The 24,594-nt window shown below is 44.0% G+C and overlaps 1 protein-coding gene across 2 annotated transcripts in view; it reads right to left on the bottom strand.

The window, feature by feature from the left end:
* The window catches only part of SEMA6A (semaphorin 6A), a 131,695-nt gene that overhangs the window by 34,031 nt on the left and 73,070 nt on the right, over window positions 1-24,594 (bottom strand). For both annotated transcript variants that reach the window (XM_069591718.1, XM_069591719.1), the window contains exons 4-15: window positions 24,204-24,264; window positions 23,164-23,226; window positions 22,352-22,453; window positions 16,270-16,360; window positions 12,562-12,681; window positions 11,777-11,865; window positions 10,687-10,904; window positions 6,810-6,941; window positions 3,854-4,009; window positions 2,278-2,454; window positions 1,753-1,893; window positions 1,586-1,666 (exon numbers count right to left, since the gene is read on the bottom strand). In XM_069591718.1, coding sequence (XP_069447819.1) covers window positions 1,586-1,666; window positions 1,753-1,893; window positions 2,278-2,454; window positions 3,854-4,009; window positions 6,810-6,941; window positions 10,687-10,904; window positions 11,777-11,865; window positions 12,562-12,681; window positions 16,270-16,360; window positions 22,352-22,453; window positions 23,164-23,226; window positions 24,204-24,264 — 1,431 coding nt within the window. The remainder of the gene's footprint in view (window positions 1-1,585; window positions 1,667-1,752; window positions 1,894-2,277; window positions 2,455-3,853; window positions 4,010-6,809; window positions 6,942-10,686; window positions 10,905-11,776; window positions 11,866-12,561; window positions 12,682-16,269; window positions 16,361-22,351; window positions 22,454-23,163; window positions 23,227-24,203; window positions 24,265-24,594) is intronic.

The following is a 24,594-nucleotide window of genomic DNA, read 5'->3' as shown; positions in this document are numbered from 1 at the left end:
ATAAATTTATTTATTTTAATTGGAGGTTAATTACTTTCCAATATTGTATTGGATTTTGCCATACATCAACATGTATAAATAAACACATTGGAAGAGTCCAAAGGAGTCTTGTTTTTTTTGGGGAACTCTGCTCTTCTTTCTGCAACATACTCAAAACTCGGATTTTGCAGCTGCCTTCAGAGTTTACTTATGAGCCATCTCGGAAAACTACTTTGACAGTCACACCTTGATCTAATAATCTGCCGTGTTCGTTTCTAGTGTTTTTATGCTGTGTCAAAAATCAAATTCAGCCTCAAAGGATAAAGATTTCTAGTTGTAATGAAAGCCAGGATTCACCCGGTCCTGAGGCCACATTCCAAGGAGAGTTGCACATGTTTTGAACAACTGGGTTCTCATGCTGACTTAAAAATGATTCTTAAAATTCAGCCTTGTTACCTTTGTTGCACCTTGACTAAAGAAAGGAGGTGGGCCATTTCTCAGCTTCCCTCACTGTGCGCTTCTGAGGTCCTTCCTCCGTCACTTCAAGGTCCCCGTGAAAAGCTATAAAGCTCTCACCCTGTAGTGTGCCAGTATTGCTACTTGCAAGCTGACCTAATACTGCATGGTGAGTCAACCCTTTGCATCAGCCAGATTTCCAGGTCAGACTTTACAGTTTCCGTCAGCTCTGTTTATGGGAATACTTCCCCTCAAATTATGCAGGTGGTGGTCAATCAGCTATCTTAATCTGTTTAAGTTGCTATTCTCAAATGGGAGAGGGGGCTCTCCCATTGTGTTGGGGGGACAATTCCTTTTGCCTGGTGGATTGGGGGAAGTGAAGAAATGACTATGAAAGAACTGTGCTGGCATCTGGCATCTTCCTTGAAATGCCATAACCTGTCAAGGACATGCACTGAATATTTCTCCAAATGTTATTTTGGATTTCAAATCCACAGAAGTAAAAGCATAAAGCCTTTGAACTGACACCATCCAAGCACTGGAAGTCAGGGTAACAATTCTCAGCACTAAAATCACATGCGTGATAGACTGGCTTGATCTAGCTGATCTGCTGGAGAAATGCCAAGAATTGATTTCCTCCCTAATGAGGAATAGGGTCAGCTGTTCTCTGGTGCAGGAGAAAGGTTTATTGGATGTGTACACCATGCTTGCAGCACAAATGCATTGCTTATTAACAAATGCCCTTCGGTTTGTTCTCAGCCCTGGATGGTCAATTACAGGAGCCACTTTTGCTATGGCTGGGACAGACCATCACTAACCTAATCGGTACCCTCATGCTCCCTTTCTCTGCCGTTCTTGCACTGTGATGAGCAAGGCACGTACCCGCTCGTCCCTCTCCCCAGGGAATACTTAAAGTCCACTGTGCTGTTTTTCTCTGTTTTTACCCAGTTTGAGGATGGATGATTAATCAATTGGAAGTCTGCCATGTGTGATGTTGGGGTATTCTATGAAATGGGGAAAGGAAGGAGAATGGCCGGCAGTCGCAATGATGAGGCATGTGCACAGAAGGCCAAGCGGCAGTGCTGGGTGTGAGCACAGTCAATCCTACTTTCAGGCCACTTTAAACTCTCCCACGCCTCGGGCTCCTTACCTGCTGCTAGGCGACAGATGGGCACATGCACCTGCTTCCTTTACCCACCCACAGTAGGGGTCTCTGGAAGCAATACAGGTTCTGCAGGAAGAGAATGATTGTGAGCTTACCTAGGACTCTTCCCTAAGCACCGTGAACATCCGATGATCAATGAGGCAAATACATACTTTTTACACTTGCCATGCCGCTCACACCGGCCAAGGGGAACCTTGATCACACAAGTGGAGAATGCAACGTACAGAGAGCTGCTGGCTTTGTCCAGCTGCATGCCCATGATCCTCTTGTCTTCTACTCCGTCATAGCTGCACCTAAGTTTTCAAGGCAGGATAATATCATTCATAGTCTCTCTTGGGTTAGTTCTTTCCTTCCTGCCACCAGCTGCCACACCCGCCCCCCCCCCCCAAGCCTGTGAGGTTAGATCTCTTCATCTGATCTAACTGAAGAAGCAATGGATCCTTATGTGTGCACCCACATACACACACATAAATACACAATATATGTGTTTACCTATATAAACGCACACATTAGCAGCAAGGAGAAAACAATGCTTTTAATGTATGAAAGGATTTTTACAAATAATGTTAAAAGTCACCTAAATTGCATAAAATCTAAGTCTACCATGATTTCTCTGAATGGAAAAGATTATAACGTGACAAATAATTACTAGGAAAAGAACCAAACATTCTACGCACTTTTCAGGATTGTAAACGCTCATCTCCTCCAGGAAAAGGCTGTCATTTAGGAAACCACTGTTTCCCGTCCTGGCCAAGAACTTCAAGATGATTCCCTTCTCCGATCCCAGGAAAACCACAGTGTGATTCTGATACGGGCCAGCAGCGGTGTCCACCGCAATTTTGGTCAGGCGGTATCTAAAACGACAGGATCACAGTTTTTATATCTTTGTTGTCTTTCATTAACGTGTCCCTGTTTTCCACTTCAAACAATTGTGATCGAGCTTTCTAGTAAGACCCTCAAGAAAAATATATGCATATAAATAATGCTCTCAAGCTGTTCTGCTCCTTTATTTCCATATGTAGAGCATTAGTGTGGCTCCAAGGGGAGGAAGGAGGTATGTATCTGCAGAGGCCAAGTTACATAATAAATACGTAGCCATACCATCTGAAACCACTCAGCAGTTATCCCTTCCATAAGCAACAAGGGGGGACTGATGTCTCCTATGAAGAGGGGAAGAAATAAGTGAACTCATTTAATATTTCGCACTAACCACTAACGCTTCACTGAATACTAAAAAGAAAAGCCCTGGCTACCATTTTCCCACACTCTTCCTCTGAGGTGCCAAGACTTGTCAACAAAACGTCAGGTTGGAAAGATTTTGGATTGTGTACAGAGGGGTTGAGAATTCTGAAGGATGTGGGGGCGGGGTAGAGTGCGAATGGCACTGTTAATAAATAAAAGGATATATAAACCAAATAAAATTCATGTAAAGCCAAAGGTAAAGAGCGTTAGTCCTTATCATCCTCTTAGGTAAGTCCTACACGGCATCTTCCTTCTCTAAAATCCCATAGCAGTTCAGCAGTCCATGGATACCCTTTTCTCTTTAAGCAGTGTGGCAGGAAATGGAAAACGGTCTCTTCTGCAAGTTTTGTACCATGGTTTCCAGCTTACGGGCAAGAACCATTATAGTACTTTGTGCGTGCAAAGTCGCTTCAGTGGTGTCTGACTCTTTGCGACCCCCATGGACTGTAGCCTGCCAGGCTCCTTTGTCCATAGGATTCTCCAGGAAAGAATACTGGAGTGGGTTGCCATGCCCTCCTCCAGGGGGTCTTCCTGACCCAGGGATTGAACCCAGGTCTCCTGCATTGTAGACAGATTCTTTACTGTTTGAGCTGTCAGGGAGGCCTGTTGTGACAGCTAACAATTCAGAGACAGTGCTCAGATGGAATCTGCACCATGTTTTGCAACCACAACAAACAGGTATGTACATCCACTGACTGACTGTCTTCACGCTCCTCTACTTGAACACACCTGGAATTAACCAGCTAAGGCAAAGGAGACATCTTTGCTTCCTCTAATTGCTGGTCTGGGTCCAGGTAGCCTGAAACTCTCTGAACTGTGTTTTCACTGGGAATGTGGTTATGGGGGTTTGGTGGCATCCACCCAACCACCCAGGACTTCAGAACTGAACCCAGGCCAGGATGACAGAAGGGGTTCATGGCACTTGAAATCATGATCCACCGATGACAGGTCCAATGATCACGGGTGGCAACAGGGGAAATCCAGTAAGGACGCGGTTTGCCTGACACCCACCTGACCATCGTCCTCAGGAACCACGGCCTGTTGATGACGGACGGCACGGCCTCATCCATGAGCGGGTGCGTTTTGATGAAATTCAAGGTGTCGTCAGGAAATTCATTGGAGGTGGTGTATTTTTCTAAGGAGGCGGAGCCGGCACAGCAGCCTGGCCTACAAAGAAACAAAGGGAGGGAGCTTCTATCGTGCTTTATGGCAAATTCTTTGAATGAACTGCTTCTCTGTGCAACTTGCATGAGGGAGAATAGATTGGAGGCTGAGAATAGGAAGCTGAACAATGCATAATGCCACCAAAAAATATGCTTAGATTGCCTCAGGGCCGCCTCCATGCTCCATAGAGAAGCCTGAGCCAGGACGGTTCAGCCTTGGCTGAGAGCAGCCGGGTTTCCCCGCCAGAAACACAAACAAACTCCACAGACAGTGATGGAGCTCAAAACAAGTGAGAGTTTTGAAACAAGTGAGACGTTTGCATGTCCCTGGGACTGCTCTGCCTGTCTTAAAACCCTGCTAGGAGTTCTGGAGGCATTTGTTTCACAGAAGGAGACAACTGGGCTGACTTTTTCACAAATATAGCAAACAAAGGTGTTCAGAAAGTTGCTGGCCTTATGTAATCTGCTTTGCGGTGGTGGTTTAGTTACTAAGCCATGTCCGTCTCTTTTGCGACCCCACGGACTGTAGCCCACCAGACTCCTCTGTCCATGGGATTTCTCAGACAAGATTACTGGAGTGGGTTGCCATTTCCTTCTCCAGGGGATCTTCCCGACCCAGGGACTGACCCTGCCTCTCCTGCTTGGCAGGTGGATTCTTTACCACTGAACCTACCTGCTAGACTCTGTGTAACCCTCTCTCATTACCAGGAGGTCAGGGAACCTTTTGTTTTTTATTGCTTTCATTTGATTTGGGTAGGCGTGAAAAGCCAGTTACACTGAAATTCTTGTCTGAAAAGTCATTTTAAAACACGCTGAACAATGTCACTGAAGATTGGTTTCTAGAAGAAATGACATGGTTTCAGGAGTCAAGGGACATCTCAGCAAAGTCAGATCAGGGAGACACTAGCAGTGGTCTTGTCCAGACTCCTGGCCTCCCCTCTGAAGCAGGAGGGGAAAGTGGGCCCTGACAGCAGTGGCAGGACCTAGCCCTGGGCACATGCTTTCACGGCACTAACCCAGCCAGCCAGGGAGAGCATCCTGCTGTCTGTAAGAGAGACAGGCCTGCACGTGGAGCGATGACCAGTGGAAGGCCACTTAAAGTATGCGTCCTGCTTGCCTGGAAGGTAGTCAACACTCCTTTAGAGAATCCACCTGACTTAGAGCCTTTGAGAATTCACCTGAGGTTGCCAGGGAATGGTTTTTACAATTAGCCTGTTCTCCTTTAGTAACAGAGAAGGCACATGCCAGATGGTTCAGGGGATGAAAAAGGATGGATCATAGGGGTGTCTGCCCGGGTACAGTGATTCATATCATCTAAGGTCATTCAATTCAGTGAGTTGGGTCAGGTATTTTTTGGGGGATGGAATTGGATGTTGGAGGAAACAGTTGGAAACCAAAAAAGTTTAAAAGACATTGGGTTTCCTTCCACAGATTAAGTGGAGGAAGCAAACACACAGGGATGTTTCTGTAAATTCATAATGTGGGTTTCAAATGCTGTAGGAGTCAGACACGACTGAGTGACTGAACAACAAAGGGAGGTGTGCCACGTGTGGAACATAAAGAGGGCAGGCACAGGGCTGGGAGAGGGTTTCATCCCGTCCCAGTTAGAGAAATGAATGAACTGGTTTGTTGTTCAGTCACTCAGTTGTGTCCGACTCTTTGTGACCCCATGGACTGCAGCGTGCTAGGCTTCTCCATCCTTCACCATCTCCTGGAGTTTGCTCAAACTCACATCTGTTGAGTCAGTGATGCCATCCAACCATCCCATCCTCTGTTGCCCCCTCCTCCTGCTCTCAATATTTCCCAGCATCATGGCCTTTTCCAATGAGTTGGCTGTTCATATCAGGTGGACAGAGTATTGGACTGGTTCAGTGTGCAGATTTGACGGAAATTACACAGGACCAAAAGTCTCTAGATAGTCTCTGGACAATAGGTTCCCCGTGAAAGCACTTTTGGGGCATGTTTTGAGGATGAGGGAATCCACAGTATATCCAGACCCCAAACAGACTAGAACCCTCAGACCAGAGACATCCTAATAATGGCCCACTGCTCCTGCTGATCCCTACCTGCCCTTAGCTTGGGATTAGCTCTGATCCAGTCTAGTCACAGAATCCACCCAACACCGTTTATATTTTACATTTTATTAAGGCTGGAAGACATGGGTCTCCGTGAAACTGAAGGGAAGCAGGGAGGAGTGGTGGAAGTCATCTCCCCAGAAACTTGCACAGCACCCTCTGTACCTCTCTGGGCCTCAGTTTCCTCAGCTATCGACTACTGGGGCTGCTGAGGCAGATGGCTCCGGTCATCCAAGGATTACAGTGGAAAATCCGCAGATACACAGTCTAAGTGAAAGACTAGAGAGTCCCTGCTTTGCATATAACTTGGGTAATCTGGCGTTTTGCTTAAGGGAATGAAGGTGAATGGCCTCACAGTCCTTTCTGTTGTGTTGGCATTTATTTCTGCCAGCATGGAAGGCCCTGGTGTGCAGTTGATAAGATGCTCATTGCATCTGTACTGAGTTGCTTTAGTTGTGTCTGACTCTTTGTGGCCCTGTGGACTGCAGCCCTCTAGGCTCCTTTGTCCATGGGATTCTCCAGGCAAGAATACTGGAGTGAGTTGCCATACCCTCTTCCAGGGGCTCTTCCCAACCCAGGGATTGAACCCACGTCTCTTACATCTCCTGCATTTGCAGGCGGGTTCTTTACCACTAGAGTCACCTGGAAAGCCCAAGATACTCATTATCGTGGGAGCTAAGTGCACCACTTCTGGATTTTTAAAAGAGCCTGATAAACATGGGCACATACCTGGGCTTAGGCACGCGTTCATCAGGAACTGGCGTCCATGTGGAATCTGGAGACTTCTGTTCTTTGAATCTCCCGGTAAAGACATTGGCAATGTCATGCATGTCATAGGCACACACTGCAGACCCAGGGATGCTGCGATGGGACATTTCATACAAAGTGTTACTTACGCAACAGTTCCGCATGCAGTTTGGAAAACAATACCAAAGAAGCTTCCCTAGTACTGGCAGTTGAAATTTAATGTTCATACTCTGAACACGCTAAATGTAAGGGATCCTAGTGCATAAGAATGTTTCAGCGAATCAAATCTGCCTCACTGGTCTTACAGAAAGGGCTAGTTAAAGCAAAATCATAGGGAAAAAACCCCTTGTTTTGGTCTTGTGTCTGGCACTGCTTTTGTTTATAGAGGAAGAATGGTTGACCTGGTGATTTTCAAGTTTCATGAATTCCCTGAAATTAATTACCAGACTTTAAACCAAAGATAAAATGTTTGGACAACACTCTGCATCTCCGATATTCGTAAAAGTTTGAAGTCAGAGTGTCCCTGCTGTCCACAGATTCCTTCTCTGACTTTGGCTCCTCAAGTCAAGCACGTCAGTAGTGAGAATGAATGTGTCAGGAACCCAAACATGTTTCACGTTAGTCACTGCACACTGCAAATTTTACTCCCTGTTTATTTGCATAAGACTAAACAGTTTAAATCTCTAAAGCACCAACGCTTTGCAAATAAAATGCCCGATTAAGTGCTAAATAATAATACCACCAGTAATCTCTACCTATAATTACATTCTTGCCTGGCACTCCTAGAAGGACTTTGGGGTTGTTTTTCATCAATGGTGAGAAGACATGAATTATTCATTCATCTAGGTACGCAACTTGAACCTGTGTTTGTTTCTATGGTTGTTCCTTGATTTTGATCAAATAAATTTCAGGCACTGGCTGGCCAACAGTTTGAATCAGGCTTTGAGATAGCGGGTCACTGCTCACAGAAGCACCCAGGGCAAGACACAGGTGCTTGGCAGCATTAGCGTCATACAGGGCAGAGAGAATGATTTGGCCCAGATTTTGCACATGTCAAAAGGATATGGAAAACACTCCATGTATGATTAGGAGAATTTTATGCCATCTTTAATTTCACAAAATAATTGTTGAATTATTACTAAGAAAGTGAGAAATGGGGGAGGATTAGAAAGCTTATTTAAAACAGTGGCAGGATGAATTTTAAAGTATGTAGCGTGTGTGTGTGTATGTATTATTCACAATATTAAGTCTATAATAAGACAGTGATCCCATTTGTTTTGAAACTTCAGCGCCCCTAACATTATTTAATTTTGTAAGACTCTTTTCACATCTTGCTCTCCTAAAAGTAAGAGGTGTACACATTTACTTTAAATATTAAGAAAAATAGGATAAATTTTGAAGTATTTTATGAGGGACTTCATAATTGCTAAAGATACCGTAGGGTTTGTAATCTTCCTAATGTTAGAATCATGTGTAAAATCCTTTCTTTTTTCTTCCCTACTTTATCCCCTCCTTTTATTCCCATCTTCTGTTCATTCAACATATATTTATGGAATCCCGAATCTCAAGCCATGAATGCTCAGTAAATTACAAATCATGCTCTCAGCTGATTGATAATTCAGTGTGGCGGCAAGCAACAACAGCAGTGATAATAATAACAACAACAACTTTTCCAAGACCATCTGGTAAAGGCAGTATATATGAAAGGCACGTGCAGAGTTCCAGGGGACGTGATTGGAACTGAGCCTTGGAGCATGCCCAGGGGCTCAGTGGGCAAGCAGATAGGTTGGGGGAGCAAACTGGGCAAGACAGCAGGGCATGAGCGGTTCAGTCAACCCTCTGCACTGGAGGAGGAGCTGACACCTGACCACGATGGGCTTCCATGCCATGCCAACAAGGGAGCTGGGCTTTATCTTCAGGGCAAGAGGAGCCCCTAAAGGATTTGAGACAGCCTGACATGATGGAGTGGGAATGTGTGGAGAATGGGGTGGAAAGGGATGAAACCAGAGGGAGTGATCAGAGAGGGACTGTCATTTGTAGATGAAGACTGGCCTGCATACTTCTGCCATTTTCTGATCTTACTGACCAAATACAGTTTCTGAGACTGCATTAGTAGGCACTTATTGAATGTCTCCTAGGGACCTTTAAAGAAAATTCTTTAAATGGAGTATGTGTAATATTTCGGAGAAGGCAATGGCACCCCACTCCAGTACTCTTGGAATCTCCTACTTTGTTGTAATCACAAACTCATTTTCTCAAAAAACATTAAAAAAAATTTAGAAATGTGCTCTGAAATTCCATTGGCACTTACATTCCTATGTTCCAGAACAGTCTTCTTTTTCAACACTGCTAGATACATGGGTTCCAAAGTACAAGCAGTCAAGGCCTGAATTTTTACATCTTTCCTATTTTCAAGTCTCAAAATTCCTTCGGATGGTCACAACTTACTTAAACCTAACTAAATACTTGCTGCAATACAGGTTTATGTTTTCTTACGTCTTCAGTGGGGGACTCTTGACTCTTGCCCTCTGTATAACTGAGGAACGTTATTTCATCTTTCAGCTTGCTCTGTTTAGACTTGACCCAGTTCTTAGGCATTTTTTCCTAGCTGTTGTCCTCCAGTCTCATCAGGTTGGTTCCTGTCATCTAGCCTTTCATCAGGTTCTTCAAAGTCTTTGTAAAAAGTATAATCCAAAACAAGACAGTGGATTCCTAGCAGAAGATCAGAGAGAACAGGCAGAATTGTACACAGTCTAGTACGTGCACTCAATTTCTTGGCGGCCGCTGGAGTGGAGATCATTTGCACAGGACGGTGCTAGGACTCCGAGGTCTGGCAGAGCCGAGTGCCAGGAACATAGTGTCCCTCTTCCTCTATTCTTTAGTCTCCACATGTCCACTGCTCCAGGGACAGTTTTTAGTGTGCCATTTAATAGCTCAGTGTCTTAGCTTAAATAAATACAAAATAGGAATGAATGGGCTGAGACTCAGTATTTCTCAGGACAATGTTTGATGACTTGTAAATCCTCAGTGGAGGTGGTGGTGGTGTCGCTCAGTCATGTCCAACTCTTGTGACCCCATGGACTGTAGGCCGCTAGGCTCCTCTGTCCATGGGATTTCCCAGGCAAGAATACTGGAGTGGGTTGCCATTTCTTTCTCCAAGGGATCTTCCAGGCCTAGGGGTTAAACCTGCATCTCTTGCATTGCAGTGGATTCTTTAGTACTGAACCACCAGGGAAACCTAAATCCTCAATAAACGCCCCCAGACTCAGACAATGGTGCTGTGGTTGGGATTCTGGTTCCTCTGACAGGATGATAGCCAGGTGGGATGCAAGATGGACTCATCTGCTTCCTAAATTTCACCCTGTAGCATTTTAATACATATCCAGTATTTTTCAAAAATTACTGATCTAGTCATAGAAATATTAAAAGTCAAATAAAATGTTAGGTGACCTAGAAAAGAGGAACATTCTGGAATGCCAAAGCTGCTGCTTCTATCTGTGGACTACCTGGATCAGAATATAATTGAACTTGGTTTCCTCAAGTGTAAAAAGAAGGCAACGGTATTCACTTTTCAAGATAACTAGAGGGATCGAGAAATAACACATGAATAGTATTTCTATCCCAGACATCTGAAAAGATATTGGAATAATTTATCTCATTACTTTCTCCAAAATTCTCTAACAGCACTTATACTGACAGTTCATTTGTGGATGAAAACTGAGTGTTAAGTGCTTGTTAGTTACAAATAGCGAATGGCAGTGTTTCCATCGGTTGCAAATCTTGTGTATTAGACAAGAACCCCTTGGGAAAAGGAAGCCGGGAAGGAGCGATGAAGTCCGCACCGCCAGGGCATGGTTACCTGTTATAAGGTGTGGAGAAGGTTGCCAGGACAACATCACGGCCATGAATACGAATCACGTCGGTAACTGCCTGCAGGATGTTGAAATAAAAATGGGAGTCCCCGGGGACGGAGCAATTGAGGCGAGCCTTCAGGAAAGACGTCCACTGCTTCTCCAGCACTCTCTGAGACCCTCCCATGTCGTTCTTACAAACCTGAGCCACCCTTGGGAAAACTACCTGCAGAGGGAAAACACGGAGAAGATGAAATGCACTTACTCTTCATGGAGATCTTGGTAGAATTTACCTTTCTTAGAAAAATAAAAACAGAACAACAAGATGCTTCATTTAATCCTGTGTTTCTAAAATCAGTGGCAAAAAAAAAAAAAAAAGGGAAAATCTCAGCATTGGAACAGCATGTTTTGAAAGATAAGGCTGTGGCATTTAATACAGAACTATAAATCCTTCAGGGGATCAGCTCCCAGGCACATACACTCATTTCCATACAGACTGCTTAGCTTTTTATTTCCTCAAACAAAAGCGTACTTTGTATGCGCCATCTCTGCCATCCTCCCTGGCTGCCTCTGGGCTCTGCCTCTCATGCTCTGAATTCCTCTAACTGTGCAAGCCACCCTGGTATTGAATTTGTGCCCTCCAACTCAGTGGTCTTGATCCACTCTCTGGTAAAAACAATCAAAATAGACATCCCCTAAGTCTTCTATTGCTTTTTGCAATGAATACAGTCAAGACCCTGGGTTTGCTTATAGGTATTGAATAGTTACTTTCTCTCTGTAGAGCAGCTTAGTTTAAAACAAATCAAAACAAACAAAAAAAAAAACTTGATGAGTAGACCTGAGACCTGGAAACCACATCTTTCTTAAGATACTTGAAACTCATCTGTTCATTAAGTTTTCAATGTATTTAAGAGGTTTCCCTGTATTCTGTTACTAATCAGAAAAAGCATATAGGGGTTCAAAGAAGCAAAATGTTTCACTTCCACCAGTCTTTGCTGGGTCTTCTCAAAATGATAACCTTGTCCTTAGATTTATGGTTTTATTTCAAAGCCATTCATAACCACATTGGCCGCACATTAAGACATCCTCCCCTCTTACCTTTCCCATGCTGTTGTACTCCACCGCTATTTCCCTGAAGAAGAAGTAGATGTAGTCTCCATAATCTACCGCTTGGACAAAATACGGTTCTGTGGACAAATGGGCACTTTAATTGGGGGCGTGTCACACAGAGTTAAAAGAACTGCAGTCAGTTGCAACCAAAGACATATTATGAAATAAAATTGTAGGGCCATTCGACATTTGGTTAACACTAACCGTTTCTAGTGACTTTACACATGCACGTGCTTAATGATTTCCAAAAGCATTTAAGCCTACAGATTTAATCTTTCAGAAGCAGTTGCAATGAACAATGAAGAATAAATGAGTTTTGCGTATCTCTGTAATTTTATTTTCTATAATACAAGGCTCATATTACAGAATAGATTTTGTACACATTGCCTTGTCAACCTTGACTCATTCGGGTTGTGAACTGCTTTTTTCCTGTCCCCCACCACCTCGAATTCCGTTCCCTTCTATGAATGAAGTGTTTTGTTTAGTTGGTTTCATGTGGGACTTTGAAATGAGAGCCTGAAGCAGGAAAGATGAATGTGATGTATTCTATTATAGTGGTGTTGGTAGTTTTGATAATACTCCAGAAACTCATGGGAAGTGAAAAGGGGAGGTAATAAATCAACTCGGGGCAAGAGATGCAATTTCCACCTTCCTGTCCGTGAGAAGCCATTACTAAAGTGAAACTACAATCTGGACCATTCAGACGCTAAATCTCCTTCAAGATATATATCTCCCCCACCACACCTCCTTTCTTTTTTTAATTGTTTGTTCACCTTTTAACCATTTTGAATCATGCTTGACGGTCCGTAGGGTTGGGCTGTCTCCAAGACTCCGGTAGATGACTGCATCAATGGCAAGGAAGTCTGTGACTGTAGCAGAGTACAGTTTTCCATCTTTGAAGAGAAAGAGGAGAGGAGAATAGGGTTGGAGCAAGATGGTGGGCATGGGGGAATAACAGAGACATCCCCACCTGGCTTTCCTAAATCAGGCAAATACGATAGGACAACTGGGACAAATCCAAGAGTTGTAGGAAAATACTTGACCCACATTCCTAACCATTTTAAATTGGGATCACAAGAGATGAAACATTTTTCATTTTTAAATTGCACGGCAATTTCTAAGCAGCAGCAGCTCAGGGAACAGGGTAAATGAAAAATGTTGTTTGCTTCACTCCATTAGATGGACCTTGACTGAAATCTCAAGGCCAAGGCCGCTTGGACACTCCAGCCACCACCATACCATGGTAAACTGGATTAGGTAGGAGCCCCGGGAAAGATAGAGGCTGATTGTATCACCAGAAAAATTTAAGTACAAGCAGAAGTAAGAAAGTCCGCAGCCTAAGCAAGTGAGGGACGTTGAAGAAAGAGGATTTGTAAGCAAAAAAGAGCTGACTAAAATTGCTACATGTAATCATACTCCGATTAAAAAAAAAGAAAAAAAAGAAGATTGGTATATGTATCCTTTTTGAGTCTCTGCTCCTCTTTACCTCAATCAGGAGAGCCACTAAGTTCTACTGATCTAGCTTTCCATTTAAGAGATACTTGTTTCAGCATTTCCAAAGTCTCAAACTGAGAACATTCTGATATACAAAAAGCCAAAATAAAGAGGGGGAAGGGATGATGCTGAGTTCAAACTGGACTTTTCTTTAAGAATTCATGCTCTTTGAGACTTCTGCTTGAGGATACATCCAAGGCAAAAGAGAGACAAGATGATTAAAGATGAATCCTTAAAATCTGTGGTTCTTTTCTTGGATTAGCAAGCATTCTTTACACAGATAATCAAATGGGCTGTTCTGGAATAGTAAAATCTGTGTAGATGAAATGGAAACAATAATTATATTCAATATAAAAAATAGCTTCCTTGTCTCAGCTTTAATGGGTTACCTGTCTTCATTAATTGTGGTTCCCAGAGCATCTTCAGAAGTGGTTTATATACATCACAGTTCTCTTTAAGCTCTAGCCCTCGTGGGATAAGCATATGGTTCTGTTTTAAATAAACATACCAAAGCAAAGTCTTTGAGGTCTACTTTTGGTCCCTGGTGGCTCAGAGGGTAAAGCGTCTGCCTGCAATGCCAGAGACCTGGGTTCAATCCCTGGGTCAGGAAGATCCCCTGGAGAAGAAAATGGCACCCCACTCCAGTACTCTTGCCTGGAAAATCCCATGGACAGAGAAGCCTGGTAGACTACAGTCCATGGGACCGCAAAGAGTCGGACACCACTGAGCGACTTCACTTTCTTTCACTTTCACTTTCTTTGGTCTTAACTGGTATCTGCTGTTTCAGGTAGAGCTGTCTTCATATCTACATTACTAACAGTCATGTATCTGTACGTGTTGACCTTCTGGGTTAGATTTTGGCTGCAGATGGCAAACCTTTCTATTGATACACATGAGTTTGCAAAAATCACAATTTTTCTTACAGAATCATAGTTCTGGATCATATGGATATACCTGAGGAGGAGAGGACAGTGGGGGGTGGGTGTGTGTGTGTGTGTGTGTGTGAGCTGTGTGTGTGTGAGTGTGTGTGTGGTTACTGCTGTTGAACACTTCTCCATACTCTTTGTCTTACATTTTAAACTGGATATCTTGCCAGAACTTTTACTCGTAAAATAGAGTACTATTTTGTCACTTTTGGTAATACAACAACTATTCAGGGGCAACAAGTATCCTCTGTTTATAATGGTGGAAGTTTTAAGAGCTTTCAAGCATTTCAGTGGACATGGATTCAGATACACCTTCTGGGGAGGAGGAGCGGCAGCCACAAGATGGTTTCATGGGGCTTGCTCTTGGAAGGTTGGTGGCCTCGGAAAGCACTCTGCTCATTCTCCTCTTTCTACCTTGGGCTGCCTCTTTTTCCTTATTAAATTTACATTCTCCACTGCAGTCCACAACCTCCATTGCTCTATTCCTAATGCAGGTTCCACGTGTCAGAAAAGTGCTGCAGTAGAAGTTAGGCACTTAAGAATATAATCCTCAAGCACTCTTTCCAGTGGCCTTGTCCCTACCCATGCTTACAAATAGGTTTACCTGACTTACAAGGCTGCTTGCTAGGAATGCTCTACCTTTGGAGGAGCTCCTATACCAATACTTCTCCCTACACCCACCTCAGTGAGCACAGCTGGCAATGAATTCCTAAATAAATTTCTAATTATCAATAAAACACCCACACACATACACAAAAACCCCCATCTGAAAGTCATGGCTTATTTGCTTTCATTCTATATCCTTTGCAGTGGAAGGAAGGAGCAGCAATGGGGAGTGTTGGTCAACCTTTGATCATCAGCAGCATCCCTTCGGGCACTATAGTTCTATCAGAGACAGGCAGGTAAGCTCATGAGGTCATGATATTTGAGAAGATGTGCTGGTAACCGAGAAAGCTTACAGAAGCTTCCTTTCGTCTCTTTCCTTCTCCCTTCTACATGTAGACAAGGGGATGTGTGTATGTGCTAAGTTGCTTCAGTCACGTCCGACTCTATGCAACCTTATGGACTGTAGCCTGCCAGGCTCCTCTGTCCAGGGGATTCTCCAGGCTAGAATACTGGAGTCAGTTGCCATGCCCTCCTCCAGGGGAACCTTCAAAACCCAGGGATCAAACCCACGGCATGTGAGTTCTTTACCACTAGTTCCACCTGAGAAGCCCAGACCAAAGGACATGTAGCCCTAATTGAGACCCAACAGCCATCCTATGACTGTGAGAACAGCCAGTCTCCCTCAGAGAAAGAAAGAAAACTGAGCAGAGAAATGAAAAGGACCTATGTCCTGGATGAGATGAATGAGTTGTTGAATCAAAGCACCCCAAAGTCTACCCAACCTTAAATACTCAGTTCACACTGGGGGTTAGAGGTGGGATTTTCTGTTACTTCAGCCCAGACACGCCCTAACCAGTATGCAGCATGTTCAGTGCAAAGTTGTTACTCTTTCTGAAGGCAGAGAAGCATGGGTAAGCATGGCAAAGACTTGTCTTAGGAAGCGAGGAGAGGAGAAAAAAAAAAGGCAAGGAGATCAAACCAGTCAATCCTAAAGGAATCTACCCTGAATATTCATTGGAAGGACTGATGCTCAAGCTGAAGCTCTAATACTTTCCCACTTGATGTGAAGAGCCAACTCATTGGAAATGACCCCGATGCTGGGAAAGATTGAAGGCAGGAGGAAAAAGGGGATGACAGAGGATGAGATGGTTGGATGGCATCACTGACTCAATGGACATGAGTTTGCGCAAACTCCAGGAGATAGTGAAGGACAGGGAAGCCTGGTGTGTTGCAGTCCATAGGTTCGCAAAGAGTCGGACACAACTGAGTGACCGAACAACAACAAAAAAACAAAAGTACAATTTCCATATGATTTCCAATGGAAAAGGCATTCCTAGTTACAGTAGTCACCAGAGAATCAAAGTACAACTGTGACTCTGCAAATCCTGCAGGGCCACAGGCTGAGCCCACGAAAACGAAGGCAATGAGGAGAAATCAGGAAATCAGGTCATTTACCTGCAAACAGTGCAATATTGGCATGTTTGGCATCGTAAGGGCATCTGGCCATTCCGCTAAATTCATCACCCACAGGTTCCAAAGTATCCATCTAAATGAAATGATAGGACTAAATTAGGAACAGCAACCGACAGATAATAACAGCAACTAATATTTACAGAGCACTTAATTTTTTGAGCAATTTATATGCCTGGTGCAAATAATAGTCAAATACCCTCTAAGGTTAAGTCTTTTGGTTTCAGATGGGGACGCTGACGTTGAGAGAGATTAAGTCACTTGACCAAGATTCTGTAGCTAGGAGAGTCAGAAGAATCAGTCATGTCTGCTTGACTCAGAACCATGACAATAAAGAGATTCCCATATCCTCCTGGAATGCTAGAGAAATAAGCATCTTTCTCCTTGGAAAAGGGATTTCTGAGGTATTCACCAGGAAAACATATTCCCCCATCCCCTAGAATTATCTGCTAAGTCATGAACTCTACAGAGAATGACCCCAGTTTTTGTTTTGTTTTGCCAGAGGAGTCTTGCCTTTGTGGGTTAAATTCTAGGAGAAGACCCTGGAATTCTTTCTCAGGTTACCTGCGAGAATAGTATGGCATCAGCAAGCATGAACGAAAACACAGATGCAAGCAGAGCTCAGGTGGCCTTTGCACCTACTTCAGAAACATGTCTGATCTTCAGATTATGTAGATGAGAAAGAGTGGCCCAGAAGCTGAGAGGCTCCCATGGGCCCCAGATATGAGCAGTGTGGTTGCAACTTGACTCCCATCTCCTCCTGCCCAACCCAGGCTTGTTCCTGTACCCTAGAGGTTATTACTAGCCTGCCTCTTTGGTCATCTGAGTATGTTTAGAAAAAGAAAAAGGAAAACTAACTCTCTCTTAAAAAGGCAGATTGCATATGAAAACTTGGATTTCTTGCATCTTTTGAACATGTGGGTAAGTCAATTCCGGCCCTTCTTAGCCAAGGGGCAGCAAGCTATAGTTGAGTAATGGCCACCCCTGCCATTTTCTTCAGATCGGCATATAGTCTCTAGCACCAAGACCCCTTGACCCATAGATTGTATTGACATGCTGCTTGCTTATATAGTCTCTAGCACCAAGACCCCTTGACCCATAGATTGTATTGACATGCTGCTTGCTTCACTCTTACAAGTTACCCGCCTGGCTCACAGGCATTTGCAGGTGAGGCAAAGCCTTACTAGCTGTTCAACAAATTCATTTCCCTTTCCTCCATATCACACTAAACTACATTTCCCATCCTCCCTTGCAGTCAGGTATGATCACATGACTGAGCTCTGGCCAATGGGGTGTGAGTATAAGGCTCTGCCCCACCTCTAGGTCTTGCCCCTGAAAACCTCCCCAGATCCTCCACTCTTGTTCTCTTTCCACACTCTTCCCTTCTCTTTCCATCTTCTTCACTGGATCCTAGAGAGGATCCAGTGGAGAATTCCAAGATCCTAGGAGATCGCAAGAGATGGCAGACATATAAGCAGGACAGAGCCGGCTTTTAACCTCTCAGAATAGAAACTCACTGACTGACCCACACTTGACTGTGATGTAAGCAGGAAATGAACCTCTGTTGATCAGCCAACTGTCAGTGCATCTAGACCAATAATTCAGGGGTTCCTCCCACCCTCCCTTCCTGACACCATGAGAGCTTCCTAGCATTTAAGTCTCAGCATCACAGAGACCAAACAGTGATATCTTCCACAGTGCTAATGTTCTGACTCCTCTGTATTTCAGTCTTCTTTATGGTTTTAGGGTGTTTTGTTTATCATCTGGAAAACGGAAAGAAGACAAACCCAAGACAGCACTAAGGAAGGATCTGTGAAATGCTCTTTAGCATTAAAATCGAAGTGCCTGAATCGAGGAGCCTGGAGTTGCTGCCCAGGAGGAAAGAGTGAGATCCTTACTGAGCAGTCGCTAGTATAGTCCAGTCATTTGTGCCCTTTGCCCTCAACCCACAGAAACTTTTCAAGGATAGGACAAGCCTTTTCTGTGTGCAGCCACTTTGGGATCTCCCCCATCAAAGCCATAATGCTTGTTTAAACTGTGGCTGAGAATCACATAAAGCAGTTGTGTTAGAAATACATTTTTAGGAGAAAGATGTTCAAGTTAGACACCCTTTAAAGCAAATGTACTCTTCCCTGGCACATTTTTATGAAAGTCTTTTCCTAATATTTTATCCCAACAAGAGCTTCTTGTTTAACTGCGACAGACTTTGCAGTCTGTGACAAGTATTCAGAGCGATACCCGCTATACAGTGATGCAACAGAAATGCTGTTATCCCAAGCAGTTGCAGGCTGTAATCCTGCCCATGGGGAAACAATAATATACGAGGGGGATATAGTAGCAATGTACCTACTTCTAAAAAAGTGGCCACAGCTATAGCTAGTCACGGATGGGAAGCAATGAGGAATTAATGTATTGGTTTGTGAACTTGGAAAGTCCAGAGACAAGACAATGCCATGGTGAAATCCTCTTTCCCTGAAGTAAGAACTAATCCTTGTAGCAGTCATCAAATCTGAGACTTAACAACAGCCCCTGGGAAATTAAATCACCGTGGGGTAGAGATAATTATACTTAGAACCAGCCTGACTTGTGCAGAAGTTCAAGAGGTTTAGAAGACAGGAGGGAAAAGGTATGGAGTGTAGTTGTAGATTTATAATGGACAGCCTTCAGAATTCTTCCCTGGATAATCTTATTTGGGGCTCTAATCTCTCTAATATAGTCAGCTTACTTCTGTTATAAAACTTGTGGAAGTCAGGGCACGGTGCAGAAGCAGAGACCAAAATTTTGTCACCTTCCTGCTTCAAAGTAGTTTCACTTGATGCTTCTGAACTCTGTGATTTGGGTCTTTCAGTGGAAGACTGGCTATTGTTTTTGCTTTGACCCTTTGGTCCTGATCTGGTGATTAAAAAGCACTTATGAGATAGGCTGTCCATTTTCTCTGAAGCCAAATACATTATGTCCCATGTCCTCGGGAAAGTCCCAGTCTGCCCGGAGAGTCTGAAAACACTTTTCTGAGCAATGCCAAGAGTTCTCACAGCCATTCTCCATGCTAGGTATATCCTGTCTGTTGTTCCTGAGAGGCCCTGGGGTCCTGGAACATGTCTCAGCAGGTGTGGCTAGAACAAGGGGGAGGTGAAGGCACCTCTTAGAGGTGGAGCACCCTGGGGAATGGAACACGTGCGGGAAGAAGGAGCTGGATCCCTTGCAGGCTGGGTAACACAGTGCCAAGGAAACCTGTAATTTGTCATAGGAGATAGGTCTCCAGCTAGGGAATTCGTTCGGATTTGTTCAAAGCACTCATCTTAATGAGTCCTAAACAATGACACACAGGGATGGAATATTAAGTGGCAGAATTAAAGTCAGAGCTCCAGTATACCGTTACTGGGTGCCTCTTAGCACCTGAATTAGCTCCTGTCATTGTGTGAAATTTTAGTATCTAGTGGTAGTATTTTTTTGCATTGTTGTTCAGTCGTGTCCAGCTTTGTGACCCCATGGACTGCAGAATGCTAGGCTTCCCTGTCTTTCACCATCTCCTGGAGTTTGCCCAAACTCATGTTCATTGAGTCGGTGATGCCATCCAACCATCTCATCCTCTGCTTCCCTGGTGCCTCAGATGGTAAAGAATCTGCTTGCAAAGCAGGAGACCCGGGTTCGATCCCTGGGTTGGGAAGATCTGCTGGAGAAGGGAATGGCTGCCTACTCCAGTATTCTTGCCTGGAGAATTCCATGGACAGAGGAGCCTGGTGGGCTACAGTCCATGAAGTTGCAAAGAGTCAGACACAACTGAGTGACTAACACTTTCACATTTTGGGCATTAGTTTAGACTTATAAAAATACCACGTTGGAAATATCATGCATCTTGATTACTAAATTTTATAAAAAAATCATTCACTTATGTATTGGCTCTGGTGGGTCCTATTGCTGCAAGTGGGCTTTCTCCGTTTACTAAGAGCCAGCAGGAGGGGGTAGTCTCCAGTTGCGGTGTGCACTTCCCGCTGCAGCGGCTTCTCCTGTTATGACTCATGGCCTCAGCAGTTGTACACAGTTGCTCTGTAGCGTGTGGGATCTTCCCGCACCAGGGACTGAGCCCATGCCGCTTGGATTGCAAGGCAGATTCCTCACCACTGCCGCCCGGGAAGCCCCATTACTGAATTGTTTTTGGTGTGCCCTCGCATGTTGCTCCTGAGCAGAGTGCCTCCCTTGCCTCACCCTAATGCTGGCCCTGCTGGTGCCCATTTCCAAACATACGTGGAAGATGAGCATGAGGGTAAAATAGATTCTCCCTCTGGCTGTGCCAAGGCAAAGTCTTTTAAAACTGTCTAATTCAGGCTGGTGAGCCCTCTGGTCCTGACAGCAGCCCATTATTTCTTTTCTCATCCCTAAGGTTTTACTTTATGCTGGTGAAACCCAAATCTAGACATCCCCGTGTCTCTCCCTAAATCAAGGCTGAACTGTCCATCTTTTTGTTGGAGCTGTCTATTCATGTCCTGTGGGCATTGCCATCTGTGGTGCCAGGCACACTCAGCATATGCAAAATGGAACCCCCCACGTTCTCACCGCCCCACCGCTAGTCTGTCCTCCCTGTCCACATTGATGGCAGCCCCATCCACCCAACCAGGAGATGGTCTCACAGTAGTTCTTAACCCCTCTCTCTCTCTTTATCCTGTGCTTCTTATTAATTAGTAAATCCTTTTTTTTTTAAATAGGAGGATAATTGCCTTACAGTGCTGTGTTGGTTTCTGCTGTACAACAACAACATAAATCCTGGTTTTGGCCACTTCAGTATCTCCTGAATCTTCTCTTCCCTTCATCCCTGGGGCCACCTACCTCTGCAGACTCTTGTTGACTGTCACTTGTCACTTCAAGGTCCAACACTGTGGCACCAAATGAAGTTTCTCAAGCTCAGTAGACAGTTTCTTACTCCATGCCTTTGTGCATGCTGTTCCCCTACTTGGAATGCCCCGCTCCTTTCATTTGGTTACTTCTTCTTTAGGACTGAGGTTAGGCATTATCTCATTCACTATTTACCCCACAAAAAATGAACTGAACACCTGTTTGGAGACACTATGTCAGGTTCTGGGCAATCACAGATGCTCGGGTCTCTCCTGGGCTGGGGTGTTCATGTTCCACATGTCCTGACAACAGGAGGGAGCACTCGAAGAGAGGGGTTGTCCACCTCCTTCTGGAAGCCTTCCCTGACTGCTCGTCTCAGGCTGAAGTAAGCACTTTTCTGCGGTGCTTCCATCATGCTCTGTATTATGCCACCATGGCAGCAAACCCATGGACTGAAGCTTTCTTCTCCCTGAGTTTTATTAGTGACTGGCTTCACTAAGAATGGACACCTCCTATCTGTCTTTACAGTGTCACTTCCTAGCCATGGGAGCACGTATTTGCTGAACAAGAGGCTACTGCCGGAAGAGGGGCAAGGAAAGGTAAAGATGTGGGGTCAAGACCTCAGGTCATTTTTACCTCCACTCCTGCAGCGACACCATTATCAGAGGAACTAACTTGATTTATTAATGCTGCAAGGGTTAATCTTTTTCCCCTTTGCATGAAGGCCAAGATAAGTCAGACCATGGTCAAGTAAGCCGAGTTCTGAATGGAATGAAATTCCTTTGTTCTTGAAAATCTTACCTAGAGAAATGTCTACAGTTTCCAATGGCATGCTTTTGAGATCCCTTTTAAAATGGAAATCGTTCACAGTATAAGTGTGTTTTTGTGCTCAGAGAGGAGATGGTGGGATGGGAGGGAAAAGGAGAAAGGGAGAGGGAGGAAACCCACATGGTCTATGGGGTACACTGGCTGACATTCTGAACAATAGAGAATAGGGTCTTAATAGAAACATACTTTGCCGGGTCGGCTCTTTAAAGCCACGTCAGTCAATCCTGAACAAACAGGAAGCTTAGAAGGCTGCTCAGGATCAGTCATGTGGGGCACTACATTAAGTGGAGCAAGCAAGAGGAACCCAGGTGGTGCTGAATTAACCCTCTTAGGTGACTGCGGGTACAATCACAGTAAATTATGAAATACCTCCAGGCTGTGTGGTTCCGACAGACAGAACATCATTTACCTTATAGTTTCTGCACGAAGGGTTGAAGGCATTAGTTCCACAGACGAACAAAGTATCATCATTTTTCTTCAGCAGAACTTTGATAAAGTTGTGACACTCATCCTGAAAAACAGTTCAAACTTTTGGGTGTCCAGCTCAGGGTAGAAACCCATTCAACCGTGGGCCAAGATGTGCTGAGAGCAAGGTGAAAATGCAGGGGCTGGGGCATTCTCCTGGGAGAGTCCTGGCTCCTCCTCGTGTTTTTACCCCCAAGATGATGCTGACAGTAACAACTGCTTTTCAACAGTAAATAAGAACAGGAGGTGTGTGTTTGTGCCACCAAAGGAAAGCAAGCCAGGACGTAGCAGCACCCCGTCACATTAATTTTAATGCCAGAGGCTCCAGAGTCCCTTGATACACGAGGTCTGCCGCTGGAGTGTGTTTTTATGCTGCTCTATGGTGGGAGGCGCAGACCCCTTGCGTCTGCGGCAGCCTTTCTGGGCTCTCCTGCAGACTTTCTGAGGGCTATGGAGCACGAGGCGGGCTCCCAGCAAGTGTACTCAGAAGACTCAGCACAAGCCAGTTTGGGGTCCAAAGTCCCTGGTGCCCCCTAAATAGTTCATGATGCAGCCCTCGCAGCTGTCATACTGTTTCATCACATTAAAAGCAAACTGTTTTTTGCAAATTAAAGCCTTCAATAAGTTGATGGAAGAAGCAATTACTGGGGGAAAAGGGACTAGCGTGAGCCATTCCACATCAGGGTCTGCGGCTGGAGATAACAGTCAAGAACTTAACCCAAAGTGGCAGCTGCAGAAGAAATGAAAATTGCCTACCTTATGTTTTCCCTTCATTCTGCATGTGTCTACATCAGCCTGTCTAGATTTCCATGTCAGTTTCTGCAGGGATCAAGAAAGAAATCAATTAGAGCCCAGACGTTGTTGCATTTGATTTTAGAAGTAAGAGTTCCCTGGGGGAGACTAGAAGCTGAACATATATTTATTGAAAGCTTTCTACACCCTTTCTCCGTGATTAATTCACCATAACAACAAAAGATTAGAAATGGAAGTGTTCATTTAATTTTGAACCCCTATCTATTCATTAGACTACAAAATGATCTTCTCTTTGAGAAAAAGATGAAGGAGAAAGGAAAGAAGAATAAACAACAGTGTGGAAATTTCACATAAAATATCCATATTAACTTGCTAAATTATGCTCATTTTGATAAAATACATGTCCTTGCCCTTTCCTTTCACTTGATAAATCAGTTTCCATAAAGCAGGCCTTTTCCTTAAAATATGGAAGTCATTTTCTTAAACATAAAGGGGACATTCACCTTAGGTGGACAAAGATTTAATTCAGGTTACACTCCTTCACATAAATTCATGTGCTGAAGGGATCATCTACTTCTGGGGCAGACTTTATTAACTTAAAATACCTCCATGTGGAGTTATAAGAAAGCGTTAGTTATATTTTATATCTGTCTGAAATGGATAATGATCAAATTCCTGAACCACAACAGTGAAGTCAAACTTAATATTGCAAGATATGGAAACATAACAGTGAAACACTTGTGGGACAAAAGTTTACGTATGGAAACTGATCTTTTCCTGGACAAATATCCAATATTTTATCCAACGGATTTAGGAATTACCTACAATTCCAATGTGTTTATGTGCACGTAATTGATGAATAAAATATGACGTACATAACCATTTCATATTAAGCCCTAGCTCATCCCCAAATTAAAATTTCATAAAATGTTCCCAATTATTCTAAGCCATGTCATCTCAGTCAATGCATTTACAATACATATTCTCTCCAAGAACCATCCTAAGATCCTTCATTTCTGAAAGAAGGTTTTAAAACTACTTACTTTGCTACAATAAATTTCTTCTGTGTGTGAGGTGTCTATATCAACAGTATAAATATGGTCCCTATAAACAAAGAAGAATTAAGACAACGTTAGACGCAAGAGTCAAGCCAGTGCGTTTTCTCCTGAATGAGTCCGTGTCTCATTCAAGGCAGATAAATCCACATCCATGTTATTAAAAACAAGATCAGAGGGCAAGAAGAAGAGGAGGGTTCAGCTTCTAAGAGATGCTTCGGAAACACATTCAGCACCTTCAGAGAAATCATGGGATCTTGCCACCTTTTATGAAAACTTTCCAGTAGTCTCTCGCATCCTGTAACAGTAACATCTGTGTACGTCCGTAGTTTAGGTGGGAGATGTCTGAAAGTTAAACAGGCTTCCAAACTAGCACACA

The sequence above is a fragment of the Ovis canadensis genome, chromosome 5, assembly GCF_042477335.2.
Source record: "Ovis canadensis isolate MfBH-ARS-UI-01 breed Bighorn chromosome 5, ARS-UI_OviCan_v2, whole genome shotgun sequence".
NCBI classification, from domain to species: Eukaryota; Metazoa; Chordata; class Mammalia; order Artiodactyla; family Bovidae; genus Ovis; species Ovis canadensis.
This window is presented reverse-complemented; position numbering and strand designations above follow the sequence as displayed.